At 34.5% G+C, this 14,110-nt stretch overlaps 1 protein-coding gene and 1 long non-coding RNA gene across 2 annotated transcripts; both read right to left on the bottom strand.

Moving 5' to 3' along the window:
* Nucleotides 1-3,856: 3,856 nt before the first annotated feature.
* LOC108971141 (phosphoenolpyruvate carboxykinase [GTP]) lies at nt 3,857-6,449 on the bottom strand. Its single transcript, XM_018937006.1, has 2 exons — nt 6,219-6,449; nt 3,857-5,971 (listed from the first exon to the last, which is right to left on the bottom strand). Exons 1-2 carry the CDS (start codon nt 6,248-6,250, stop codon nt 4,060-4,062), a joined length of 1,944 nt encoding a protein of 647 aa, XP_018792551.1. The 5' UTR covers nt 6,251-6,449; the 3' UTR covers nt 3,857-4,059.
* Nucleotides 6,450-12,594: 6,145 nt separating this feature from the next.
* On the bottom strand, nt 12,595-13,855 carry LOC108971137. The gene is made up of 2 exons (XR_001993527.1): nt 12,704-13,855; nt 12,595-12,626 (listed from the first exon to the last, which is right to left on the bottom strand). It is a non-coding gene; the product is annotated as an uncharacterized LOC108971137 (long non-coding RNA).
* Nucleotides 13,856-14,110: the final 255 nt, after the last annotated feature.

Below are 14,110 nucleotides of genomic sequence, written 5' to 3'. Positions count from 1 at the left end.
CGCGATGTTTGAATTTGGTATCCCTGCAAAACTTATACGGCTGTGTAAGCTGACGTTGACCAGCACCAAAAGCTCCGTCAGAATCGGGAAGGACCTCTCCGAGCCGTTCGATACCAAACGAGGTTTCAGACAAGGCGATTCCTTATCGTGCAACTTTTTCAACCAGATATACGACGACATTGACGTAGTTCAGCGAATTAAAAGACAGCGGCTACGCTGTTGTCCGGATGGACGAAAACACTCCAGCTCTGAAAGTATTCGACGCAGTACCCGCCGGGGGAAGCAAAGGAAGAGGAAGACCTCCACTCCGTTGGAAGGACCAAGTGGAGAATGACCTGGCTTCACTTGGAATATGTAATTGGCGCCACGTAGCGAAAAGAAGAAACGCCAATCAAGAAGAAGAAGAATGCGCACTGAAATTTTATGGGGGCAGACGGCAGACTTGTGCATTTAGACAGCTGATTGTGAAATTTGTTCATTTATTTAAAAGAAGAGAAATAGAAATGAATAAGAGAAATTTTTGTATTTTTGGAAAATCAAAGATAATAGAGTGAATTAAAAGCAATAATTAATTGTAATGCGAAAAAAGTATGCTAAAAAGTTAAAAACATTGAAAATGGGTAGCAAACTGTGCGTTGGATATTTTTTGGCATCTAAAATATTCAAATTTGTTTTTGTTAATATAATTGTATAAACCTACAAGTAACAAATCCTATCATTTTTACTCATACATACGCAGGCGAAAGCTTATAGAATGACAGAAATTGCATTAAGAATGCAATAGAATGAGGAAAGATTCAGGGCAAAAGCCCAGGAAGTTCGCTAGGGTTTCCTAAATATTCTACAACTAAAACGGCCAAATGCCTTAGAAAAGGCACGAGTGTGTTGCCGTGTTATGGTATCCAATTTATTATTTTAAGTACGTTCTTATTAAATTTCCAAATGTATTTCGATTATGAAAGTTCATAATTACCTAGTTTTGATTAAAATTTTATTATTGTATCAAAATAATTATAAATATTTTCTATTTTATTAAAAATATTTGAAGAATCTATCTATTTTTATTTAAATTATTGCAAATAGTTTTGTTTAGTACTATCTATATTATATGGGAGAAAAGCTACCTCCGGGGGAACCTAATACCCAAAATATATCGGTAACGCGCCTATATTGCAACCTCTTTATTATTTTTAAGTCCCTTTATATGAATATCTGTGCCGAAAAATTAACTATTTCGATCAGGTGATCTCAGCTGGTGACGAACATATGATTTTTTGCTACTTTCATGTTTCTCCAATGAACTTGTATATGTATATTATATTTCAAAGGATAAACTTATTGAATGCATTACTGCTAGTCTATTGCATAATCTCATAGCGTTTAAGGCAATAAAAAACCTGGCAACATCGTTTTATCGATAAATTTACAAAAAATACTCATTTGGCAGCGCAGGAAAAGTCTGCGTAAAATTTGTAAAACGGGAATTACCCGCTTAATAACAAAGTGTAGAAGTAGCGGTAAGTTATAGCTTTAATTCTTTTTTCACAGAAGCAATATTTAGAGATTTTTGTGTATTTCGAATATTAAATTCAGTATACGTAAATGTTAAACTTCATGAAGAAGGCAAATCATACTGAAATCGGTCGACTTGTTAAAAGATCAACTTTCTACATACAACAGGTGATACAAAATAACATAGATACCTACGTTTTTGTATCTAGGCATCGTTACGGGTGGCCAAAAATATAAACCGAGCGTGAAACACGTAACGTCTGCAGAGCGTGTAGCAAAACCCAAGACTTACTGCATCGAAAATTGCTGAAAATGTTAAAGAAAATTTTAAAAAGGTCCTCTGCACTGACAGAATTCGTAAAAATTTTAAAGACAGCAGGGTATCATGGTCGCGTTGCACGCAAGAAACCGTTCATATCGCTAGTTAATAGACAAAAGCGTATTGCTTTCTCAAAAGAGCACCTGAGCAAGCCCCAGGCAGAGTGTTATTTTTTCCTACGAGAGCAAATTTTGCGTCTTTAGAATCAAAGGGCGTAAAATTGTATGGCGAAAAACGGGCACGACACTTGATAAGGAAAACTTGTTGCTAATTGTGAAGCATGGTGATGGCGGATCAATGATATGGGGGTGCATGGCTGGTATTGGTGTAGGCGGAATGGAATTTATAGAATCCACTATTGACAAATATGCTTACCTCAATATTTTAAAAAGAAATTTGAAGTAAAGCGCGGAAGAATTGGATCTAGGAAGTGACTACTATTTCCAACACGATAACGACCCAAAGCATACCACAGACGTAGTTAACGTCCCCAAGTAGCTTCGAACGCCACCACAATCGCCAGATTTGAATCCCATAGACCACTTGTGGGATTCACTGGAACGAAAATCCGCCTACGCACTATTACCTCAAAAGCTATGCTCAAGGATGTACTGCGCGAGTCGCTTGTCGACTCAATGCCAAAAAGCCTGGCAGAATTTTTAAAAGTTAGGGGATACCCAACTTCCTATTAAATTTTAAGAGCAACTCCGAAACAGAATATATTTAGCCTACTTATGTACCTTGTTCGCAGATTTTTCCCAATGTATTCTTTCGTCGTCTGTACGTTTTTCTTTTTTGTTTAAATGTTATTGTTGGAAAATTGTTCACTTCTGCTTTCATAAAATTAGACTTTTAATATTCTTTAATGAAAACAAAATAAATTTAATTTTATAAAAAGTATTCAAAAGCTTTTTCTTCAATGATTTACTTTGGTTGGTACCATGTACACAGACTTTTCTGCCTAGTGTATTATTGCTGTGAGTGATGGTTTTCTTAATTTTTTTAAAGCTTGATTGTCAACATAAAAGTGGCGACTGTTGCTTGGCAAAGCATAAGAAGATGAGAGTTGTTCCATACCTTGCTTCGCTTCGATGTGAATGTACTCATACAAAAGCATACATGTAACTATGAACTAACGCATAGCGAAGCAAAAGTTCTATTTGAAATAGAGATGACTGCTTTTCACACTCGTCACTAAACAGCCGTGTTAAATTTTTTAATTTTTGAAAATATAGTTTAACATTTTTTAAGAACGATTAAATTATAAAAATCTAGAGTTTGGGGTGTTCGAGCAAGCAAATAACTGCAGCAATATTGCGACAGTGTTGTTTTTCTGTAGATACCCAGCTAATACTTATATTGCAACATTTTTGCGTCGAATATGATGCCGTGCTATACTGCCGCAGTGATTGAGACTTGAGATTAGTAGACAAACGAATTTCTTAGCAAAATAAGGTATATGTATAATATCAAAAGAATTAAAAAAATATTTTTTAAATAAATTCTGGAAAATCATTTTATCATTATTTTAAAGATATTTAGAGCCGAAGGTCTTGGCAGCCAGTGCTCCTTTTTTCGTGTATGTATTATTTTTTTTTCACATTTATAAATAAATAAATAAATAAAGATATTTAATGTATTCTTACTCAAAGATAATATAACGAAAATTACTAACGGCAACTGGTATTTAGCAGTTGTATTTGTTTAGTGCCTAGAATTATTAATTTCATTTAAATATTTATTTTCCTTTTCGAGTGTATTTATGTACTATTGTATGGTTTACGGTAATTGTTTAGGTCGGAGATCCTGTAAATGCATTATGCTTATTATGCTAAAATTCCAAATAATCCCAATTCTTTAAATTATTTCACTATTCTACTGTACGAGTCGCTGTTTTAAGTAAAATGTGCCCCCTTTCGTACGTATGTTCCTAATAGGTTAAAAATGTGAAATGAATTCCTGACTTTTACATGAATTCCTGAACACAACACATCAAATCGTTTAAATAAATGCGGATGAATGTTGTAATATTCTAAATACATTATATGGCACATGCTTTATTTATTTTTACAATCCTTATATTAATCATTGTAAACTGTTTCAAAATTATAAACTAACATATCTTATTCCTATCTAAAGTTAAAAATGTGTATAAGTATACTTGAAATATATAGTAGTTAAAATCTCTTTACACTATAGTTTAATAAATTCTGAGTATTCAATACAATTTAAATTTTCGCAATGTGTTCTTTAAGTTGGTTTAATTCGTTATAAATATCTTCAGGCAAATCGGATCCTACTTGAGATTCAAAGTAGTTACGAATTTCCGATACCTCTTCCAACCAGAATTCCTTTGGCAAAGAGAATAGTTCTTTGTAATCGATCTTGACCTTCATGCTTTCCAAATTAAGATCCTCCTCGGCTGGTATTCTACCTATAGCAACATCAGTATAGCATTGCTCTCCATTGCACCGACGCAAAATCCATTCCAAAACTCGTGAATTCTCACCATATCCAGGCCAAATGAATTTTCCATTCGAACCTTTGCGGAACCAGTTGACATGAAAAATTTTGGGAACATTTCCACGGTTTTCCATACTCAACCAATGTTGGACGTAGTGGCCAAAATTATAACCAAAAAATGGACGCATAGCGAAAGGATCGTGCATTATTACTTTGCCCTTATGTTCAGCAGCAGCTGTTGATTCACTGCGCATTGCTGCACCAACAAACACTCCATGAGCCCAGCTGCGTGACTCATATATTAAGGGTACTCCTTCTGGTCGTCTACCGCCAAACAAAATTGCACTGATTGGAACGCCTTGTGGATTTTCCCAATGGGTATCAATAATGGGACATTGTCCAGCTGGTGTACAAAAGCGAGAGTTGGGATGTGCGGCTGGCTCGCCTGAGTCCTTAGTCCAAGGTTTGCCATGCCAATCAGTAATTTGGACACCTGGAGCCAAGCTGCTCTCCATACCTTCCCAGTAAACACCACCATCTGAGGTATAGGCCACATTGGTAAAAATCGTATTTTTAAAAATTGTAGCCATGGCGATTGGATTAGTTTCTACAGAAGTACCGGGAGCAACACCAAAGAAGCCATTTTCGGGGTTTATAGCACGTAAAACTCCTTCACTGTCGAATTTCATCCATGCGATATCGTCACCAACACATTCCACTTTGTACCCGGCTAAAGATGGATTCAACATAGCTAAGTTAGTTTTGCCGCAAGCTGAAGGGAACGCCGCGGTAATGTATTTCTTCTCTCCTTTCGGGTCGGTAATGCCCAAAATAAGCATATGTTCTGCCAGCCAGCCTTCACGTTTAGCTATGGTGCTACCAATACGCAATGCAAAACATTTCTTGCCAAGAAGGGAATTACCTCCATAACCCGAACCGTAAGAAACTATTAAATTTTTAGCAGGTTTATGCAAAATAATAGTACGCTCTGGATCACACGGCCATGAAGAGTGTTCAATAACTCCGTTGGAAGGCTTACCAACTGAATGTAAGGCACGTACAAACTCCTCTTGCTTTCTCAATTGCTCTAGGACTGGTGCACCCATGCGGGCCATGATGCGCATAGAAGCAACGACATATGGTGAGTCGGTGACTTCGATTCCAATTTTTGAGAGTGGTGAACCCAATGGTCCCATACTAAATGGAACAACATACATTGTACGTCCTTTCATGCAGCCAGGAAAACGCTCTTGAATTGCTTGATCGAAGCTTGATGGAGAAATCCAATTACCTAGAGTACCCTTTACACCTTCCATTGGTGTAGGAACGCTTTCATTCTTTTGTTCAGTGCAAATAAATGTACGAGCTTCTACACGTGCAACATCTGCAGGATTCGTGCGAGCTAACCAACAATTTTCGTATTTAGGAAGAGGTATAATGGTTCCATCGTCCAACATCAATTTCAACAATATTTTGTTTTCAATATCGGATCCATCACAAATATGCACTTGATCGGGTTGGCAAAGAGCTACTGATTCCTCAACAAAGATTTTCACTGCGGGTGTCAAATTTGATACATTGCCGTATGAAACATTGGTACCACGTATATGACTATATAAGCCAAAGTTGGTTTGCTGGTTCTTGTTTTGTTGAGGTACTGGGCAGTTTCCAAAAGGTCTGTAATATTAAAATACAATACGTTAGGAACTTCATATTTTCAATATAATTAATTATTGTCAGACATACATACATATATGTACTTGTAAATAAATTCAATTTATGTGTACGTATAGGCCTAGAATTATTTTTTTTTTTGCTTACCATTTGGGTATGAGTACCTTATATGGCACACATATATACATACATATGTGTGTACATATCTACATATTGTAAGTACATAAAAAATTAGTATGAAAACACTTACACTTGTTTGGGTTGCTCAATAATCTCAGGCATCGTTTTGTTTGGAAGTATGTAACGTTGAATTTAATTAACAGAAAAATCACAATTTTTATCACAATGTTTAGAATTCGTTCACTTTTACTTTCATATGTTTCTCCACAGCTTTTTATCAAAACTCAATTTTCTTCCCAGACCACTGACTTTTTGTTCACTTGATCTTTCCATTTACTCTGAACTCGAGTAACTAATGTCTTCAAGCAACAAACAGCTCGCTTTTATAGCCGACAACAAGCGTGAGTAGGCCAACTGAACTCGTTATCTATGTTATGAACAACGAGCCCACCCGAACCGAGACCCATTCCAACAAATGCCCTATAAACAGGCCTCTTCTGAGTGTATGTTTTTTTTTTTGTGACTTTGTTGCTGATGTCGTCAAAATACAATGAAAAAAAACAGCACCAAGAAAACACCACGTTATCTCGTTGCTCGATCATTCTCCATGGCGAACAAAGCATGTTAAACAGGCTTCACACACGAAAATTTTTGTTGCTCATTATCATTAAATTTACAATTCGCAGCCGCAACTAGAGTCAAGTGCTGAACACATTGCAAGCAACCGATATCTGTCAAATATTAAAATACACACGTTCCTATGGACACAGTTATTTTGACTGTTGCACGACTACACGACTGCAGGCCGACAATTGTTGCTCTCGCTAACTTCAATATATTTTTATATTTGTAAACGATAGTAGAGTTGACAGTAGAGAGATAAGGTTGAGTGGTAATGCCACTAATATGTAAAATTATTCAAAGCTCTAACATACCCAATGTTCTTTTACTAATAAAAGCATAAAATAGCTTTATTATATGATTTTTAACAAAAATTGATAATTTAAAACAAATAAATTTACCTATTTACTTAGTTTTTGCATAAAAAATTTCACTTTGAACAAAATATTAGAATTTCATTGAAGTGCAAGGTATTAGTATGGCCACAACGAAATTGTGTACATGCAAAATGGTCCTTGTTATGTTGCTGCCTCCTCACAAATGTTCATGTGAAGGATTCACGACGCCGTTTTCAGTCCACCATCCTGCTGCCATGTCGTGTCGCGTTCAATGTGTTCAGCACTTCAAGTAAACTCTATAAAATCAAAAGGAATGCCAAACTAAACAAATTCTCTTCTTTTCTCATTGCCCTCACGCCTACTAACCGAGTTTGGGCAACAAAGGCCTTAACATGCGAACGCAGGCTAAGCGTACCTGCATATAGCACATACATATGTATGTGTGAGTTGGAGTAGCATTCTTAAACCGGTGTAGACCGAATGCTCGTGTGCAATATAAAAATAGTTAATGATTATAGAATGCTTATGCATGTAAGTATGTGTGTATATGTATACAAGACGAGTACTAAACGGTGCTATGCTATGTTATTGGCTGAAATTTAGGAGGCTCGTCTTTGAAAATGTTACTTTTCTGGTTTTGTTCTAAATAATGAGATGGCTTTGTTAGAATTTCGTCTCTAAAAGAACAAATGTACATATAGTATGTGTATTTATAATACATATTTATAAATTCATACATATTAAAAAAATTGTTTCAGTATGTAGTGTATTAGTTTGATCTGTGTTTGGGGTAGTATCAATGTACTGTGAGCAGTTGAGTTATATTTGTTGTGTTTGTTTGCATTTGCTTAACTTTAACGCGATTGTTGTGGATAGCAACAGAAATTTCGTAAATCGCGTTCTGTTGGATTCGTGGACATATGTACATACATACGTACTTATGTATGTATGTATCATAGGGACAAATCCATTAAATTACTTCAAAGACGAAAAATTTTAACTATTATTATTTTTACATGTAAAATTAAGGTGAAACTAAACAAGAAAAAAATGGAGAAAATAGCCAATGCAAAGAACTGAGGTACTAAGAAAAGACAAATTTCACTAAATGTTGGTACCTTAAGCCAAAATATATAATTTTAAAACTTCCTTGTACTGAGTCTAGTATTATGTTTTTAAAAACGATCTTAGAGACTGAGCATGTGTATTTGCATTAGGGAGGATCAAAAACTCCGACTCTTTTTGCTAGGTACTCAGAAAATAGGTTCTTAGACATCTCCAAGAAAACTTCTGAAAATATGAACTCATAATTGTAATGGGAAGGTTCTCCGTCTAGCATAAAATAATCGAACTTTTTGGAAAAATAATGCACAATATATTAACTTTGAAAGCTAATTTTTATTCACCAGACTTAATACAATTTTGGGAATGATTAACCCGTGCTTGCATATATTTTTTACCTTAATTAGAGAATGTTTTTTAGCAGCTCGCACGTTGCTACGTTCATGATGGTTTTCAGATTTGAATGTACTTACATATGTATATGTATGTATATGTAAGTATATGTACATACATATGTATGTATGTACATGTACAAATGTAGTTATAAGAATACATTTTATGGTCTTTATTTAATGGAATAAAACTAACGCCTTCATTTTACCTAAGCTTTCAGTTAAATCACTTCAAATAGGTTTTTTTTTTTTGAATTTCCTTCTCAGCAAACATTCTCAATGCATCCGAAGGCCAATGTAACCACGGATTTTTCCCACCAATTCAGTTCGATTACTAGCTTATAGACAACCTGACTTTTGGTGGTGATATGTATATGTACATAAATCCTCACGACCATTTTAATTCGTTTAATTTTGTATAACGAAGTATTCGTAGAAATACAACTTTTCGATACATATATATTTACATTTGGGCGGGTAAAAGAAAAGATTCCGCTTTCATATCCTCAATTGAATCAAAACGGTGTCCTCGGAGTAGTCATGTGAATTTGCTGAATAGCCAGAAGTTACACGAAGGTAAATCAGGCAAATACGGTAGTTCCCGCACGATATTAGTGGCGAACAGAAAACAAATTTACCGATTCGAAAAGCACGCGAAATATAATTTAAATATTCACCTTTATATTTGATCATAGTAGTATATTTTCCCAGAGTTCCCAGGTGGAACATAGGGCCTTAATAAACAAATTATAATTCAGTTTATCTAAGGCAGGAATATGATTTGTCTCCAGTAATGGCTTTCTTTTTGCAACTCTGCTTCACGTATTGCCTGGTTTCTCTCGTGTGCGGTTTTCTTGGGGATTCCAGTCTATCGAACACACAATATTTTCGTAAACCTAACCAGGGCAGGGTTACGCCCACTTTTAAAAAAATTTTAGCCCACAGAATATCGTAATTTAATGTTTGGTTATGCCACTTCGTGTACAAGTATTTTCGCTTAACCTCACTTTGTGGGCATTGCACTTGTCCGATTACGCTCACGTAACTTGTTCTTGCTTTTGTGTCTACAATGTCTACAATAAACAAAGATATCTCAATTTTTACTCCAGGTATCGCTTACAGATACACAGTCACACGGATTTCAAATAGTGTCATCGCCCTGATCATTTATGTACATATATATATGCAAATATGTATCTCGATTTTTAGCGATACAAGCAACCGTTAGATCAAAGAAAACTATTATACACTCGTTTCTTTAACTGTGTAAAAGATATTAACTGTCAAAATTTGATTATTATAAGGCAAATTTATTTTTTTTCTGCATTTCATATTTCAATGATAAAAATTCATTTTAAATTGCAGGACTCATAGTTTTACTACTCTACAAAGAAAAAAATAAAAAATTTTAGGACACACCTCATGTGAATGTAATAATACAATAAATACTTACATATTTTAATAATATTTATAATTTGTTTGTATTTTTTCTCTCCTGCTAAATATGGTTTAACTTTTCAATTCGTTTTGACGAATTCTACTTTTTATTAATATGTATGCGAGCTGTAAATATTTATAGATCATAGAAAATTAAACTTCGTACTTTGAGTTGACGTAAGTCTGACATATATAGTACAAACATACATATACTTATGTATGTATAAGTGTAAATATATTAATTTGTGTTATGAATGCAGAGAGACAGTGGAAAATCATTATAATGAATTTAATGCGACTGGATAGTTGTTTCGTTATAAAGTTTTCATTGTATTACAAGAAGACGTAGTACAACGACTAATAATCGAATAAGCATTTCAATTATTTATTTCACAAAACGTCATGCTTTTATCAACAAATATCTTTAATAATGTACAACGTCTCTCTTTCGTTTTCTTTTAAATATTCGTAACCATTTACTGTAGCCATATACATATGTATATAAAGTTAAGCGGATTATTTCGTTAGAAATAGTGTTTTTATATACTATATAGCGTTAGTTTTTAAATACGGGGACAACAATATAAACTAAACACATTTCCGAATTTTCTACGCTATATCGAGTTTTTACTGTAATTGTATATGCATACATACATATGTACATGTGTATGTTATATTAAATATACACGTTTTTGTATTTATGCATGCATATATATCGATATATTTTATCAGGTGATTTGAAAGTCAAAATACATACATATGTTTATAGTAAACAAACGAGCCCCGTTCTTATAACTCAGGGGTTTGGAAATGTGTGCATTTAAGTATATTATATATGGTGGTGTTTGTGCAAATAGTACATCCGGCAGCGCGTTGCTGTGGCTAAAGTATACATTGAATATTATTGTAATAAACTATTTTAACAGTGAAAGTATTATTTAGTAATAAGGAGGGGAAAAGAAAGGAAACTTTAAATTTAGACATTCATTTATAAACAATGCTATTTTTTAAGGAGTCAGTAGGGTAATCTTTTTAAAAATATATTTTTTGTAATTTTCTGTTCCCTTATACCCTTAGAATTAATGTAGAAACCCACTTTACCATTGGAAGGTTTCAAAAAAGGCCCAAAAATAATAATACCGCTAGACGTTCGCGCCGCTCGGAGTGCACACCTGGCTCACTAAGTCTCGTTTTTCTCAAAACACACTTTTTTAAACTGGCGGACTTGATTCCGGCCGAACTGCTCAACCGATTGGCTTAATTTTTTTTCAATGTTCACTAGATTCATAATTTTTTATCATTTATTGACAATGTTATGACAAAGTTTATGTAAAAAAACATGGGAAAAATTTGAAAAAGGTAGGGAAGATAACCATTTACGTACTTTTTAAGAATAAATTGGGTTTTTGTGTTTCAGATGATTCAAACATGAGAAATCGTGTCCGTCATTGAAAAAACGCACATCATTCACCCAGCCATTTCTCCGACAGATGTCATAAAAAAATTCTGAAAAAAATTGTTTATACACTCCAGATATACCACGGTACAACATGATATGTCAAAAAAGTTCTACTATGGAATAGAAATTTCTATGAAAAATTTAAAAAAAAAAACAGGTCAGATTACCCTACTGACCCCTTAAGTTGGATCAAATTACACATAGTGTGCAAAATTGTATTGATACATTTGTATGTATGCATGTATATTGCGAATTTATGTTATATATAGTATAGTATTTTGTGCACCTCCTAGTTACTACGGCTTTACTTTTTTTCATAAAATCAAAATTCCACATGTGCTATAAATACGAGTTTGAAAATGGCGATGGCACAAGAAAATCAATCCCTCAACGTGGAAACAAATTTGAAATTTATTATTATTTTTTCACTATTCTCGGAATATTTTTTATCCTTCCTTTTAACAGTTCTACATATGTACTACAGTTATATATATATACAGACATATACTATATATAATTTTTCACAGTACGAATAGATATGTAGGTTTACATGTAAATTACAATTTCTCTTTGTTTTTTGTTTTTGCACGCATTATTTTTTAACCTTAGAACCGTGACATAGCTGTACAACTTAATCTCGTGATGTGGGCACTCAGTGCCCAGTAATGTATTTTGACTTGACTTTTTTTTAGAAAAGCCAATATTTCGCTTGTTTATGAAAATAATTTATTGAAACTTGGGTTTATTGCTAGAAACAAATGTGTTTTTATTGAAAAATATGAAAATCAAATAAAGTTTTAATTTCGAACTGCTCAATTGGGTGAAATTCTTCTCTGCCTTTTTGATATATGTGACCTGGTCTACGAAAAGGGAGCTAACGTGCGAAAAAAAGTTTTCTGGGAAACAGCTGTTAAAAATCTTATCTTCCATCCGAATCAACTAAAAAGTGAAAATTGATTTTTTGGATTTTTGGACACCTAAGCCCCCTTTCCGTAGACCAGGTCACATATTTTGATTAGTGTAGATGTTGTTGGAGTATTGTCCACATTTTCATCACTGCCAGAGTTCGTGTCAGCGTCGGCATTGTATTTTGCAAAATAGCACTTTTCACACGCCCTTATATAGTGTTTGGTTCATGTCGGAATAAGGCAATGATCACAAACTGCTGTTGTTTTATTATCGATCTTATCAGTTTTGCAGGTTTCACACCGCCGTTTCAAAGTGTTGACCTGTTTCAAGAATATAAAATAGTGAATAAATTTGAAAATTAATTAATTTTGAAATAAAATGAATTATGAAACCTTACATATTGCTGAACGCGAGCTCGCCATTCAGGAAACCGTTTGAAATTGATCAAGTCTATTGCAATTTTAGTTGTAGAATTAATTTTTCTTTTGCATCGGTTTTGTAATTGCTTCTACGCTAGCTCCATGAAGAGCTCTTTCAAAAATATTTTACGCTTTTCAGACTTATTGGTGTTCCATATAGGGTGACTAAGGTCAAACAGTATGAACGCTGCAAGCCCAATAATATCCAGCATATTATAAAAAAATGCCATGCGCCAACGGTTTGTTTTTCTTTTGCCAAAGAATCCACGTAGCATTTTGTAAAAAGTATCAACACCACCTTTATGCTCATTATAATCATGTATGACCTGTGGCTTTTTTGTTACAGGATTTACATCTTCGCTGGTATGAGCAGTTCAAAGCATTAGTACATTTTCGAATGTACTGTAAAGCTTACTAATTGCATTGATTTTGAAAAACAAAACACAGATGCAAATACATCCCTTTTATTTGCTTCTTCAGAGGATGTAAATACCACCAACCTGGTATTCCGCACAAGCAAATCTTCCGCCAATTCATAACTTGTCGAAAAGTTGTCCATCGTGATGTTCACACCGCTGTCCAAATATTGGTTGCTGAGTCGCATAACAAAATTGCGCGCAATACCAAGCGACCGCTGTTCATTAGGCTGTGCACCCAAATATACTTCGCCTGCAAGTGGATAGTTGGGTTTTGCGTCAACAAGCCAAAATATTTTTATGTCATACTTTTTAAGACTTAGAGGGAAGGTATTGGCGGAAATTGTATCTCTTTCTCGTTGAAAGTAATTGCTCATCAACTGTCAATTCTTTACCTGAGACAAATGGTATCGTCAAATTCGCCAAGAATAATGTCCATGCATGACGAATAGGCGCCAATTTGTCGTATCGTAGTCTCTCAGCGCGGGTCCGGGAATCGTCAAAGCATATAAAACGGCATAATTGCTCAAACCGATGAAGTCACATCACTGCTCTATAAAAGAGCATGTCTGTTTTGTGAAAAAGATCCTTAAAACGAACTAAATTTACCTTCTCAGCTCCGGAGTATAAACTTATTGCAAACAAGTAAGGAAGGGCTAAGTTCGGGTGTCACCGAACATTTTATACTCTCGCATGATAAAGTGGTAATCGAGATTTCAGGCGTGGTTGTGAATCGATTTCACCCATATTTGGTACATATCATCAGGGTGCTAAGTAAATATTATGTACCGAATTTCATTGATATCGGTTGAGTACTTCCTGAGATATGGTTTTTGGTCCATAAGTGGGCGACGCCACGCCCATTTTCAATTTTAAAAAAAGCCTGCATGCAGCTTCCTTCTGACATTTCTTCCGTAAAATTTAGTGTTTCTGACGTTTTTTGTTAGTCGGTTAACGCACTTTTAGTGA

The sequence above is a fragment of the Bactrocera latifrons genome, unplaced genomic scaffold (assembly GCF_001853355.1).
Source record: "Bactrocera latifrons isolate USDA-ARS-PBARC rearing strain unplaced genomic scaffold, ASM185335v1 scaffold_327, whole genome shotgun sequence".
In the NCBI taxonomy this organism is placed as follows: Eukaryota; Metazoa; Arthropoda; class Insecta; order Diptera; family Tephritidae; genus Bactrocera; species Bactrocera latifrons.
The sequence above is the reverse complement of the archived record's forward strand: the minus strand, read 5'-3'. Positions and strand labels throughout refer to the sequence as shown.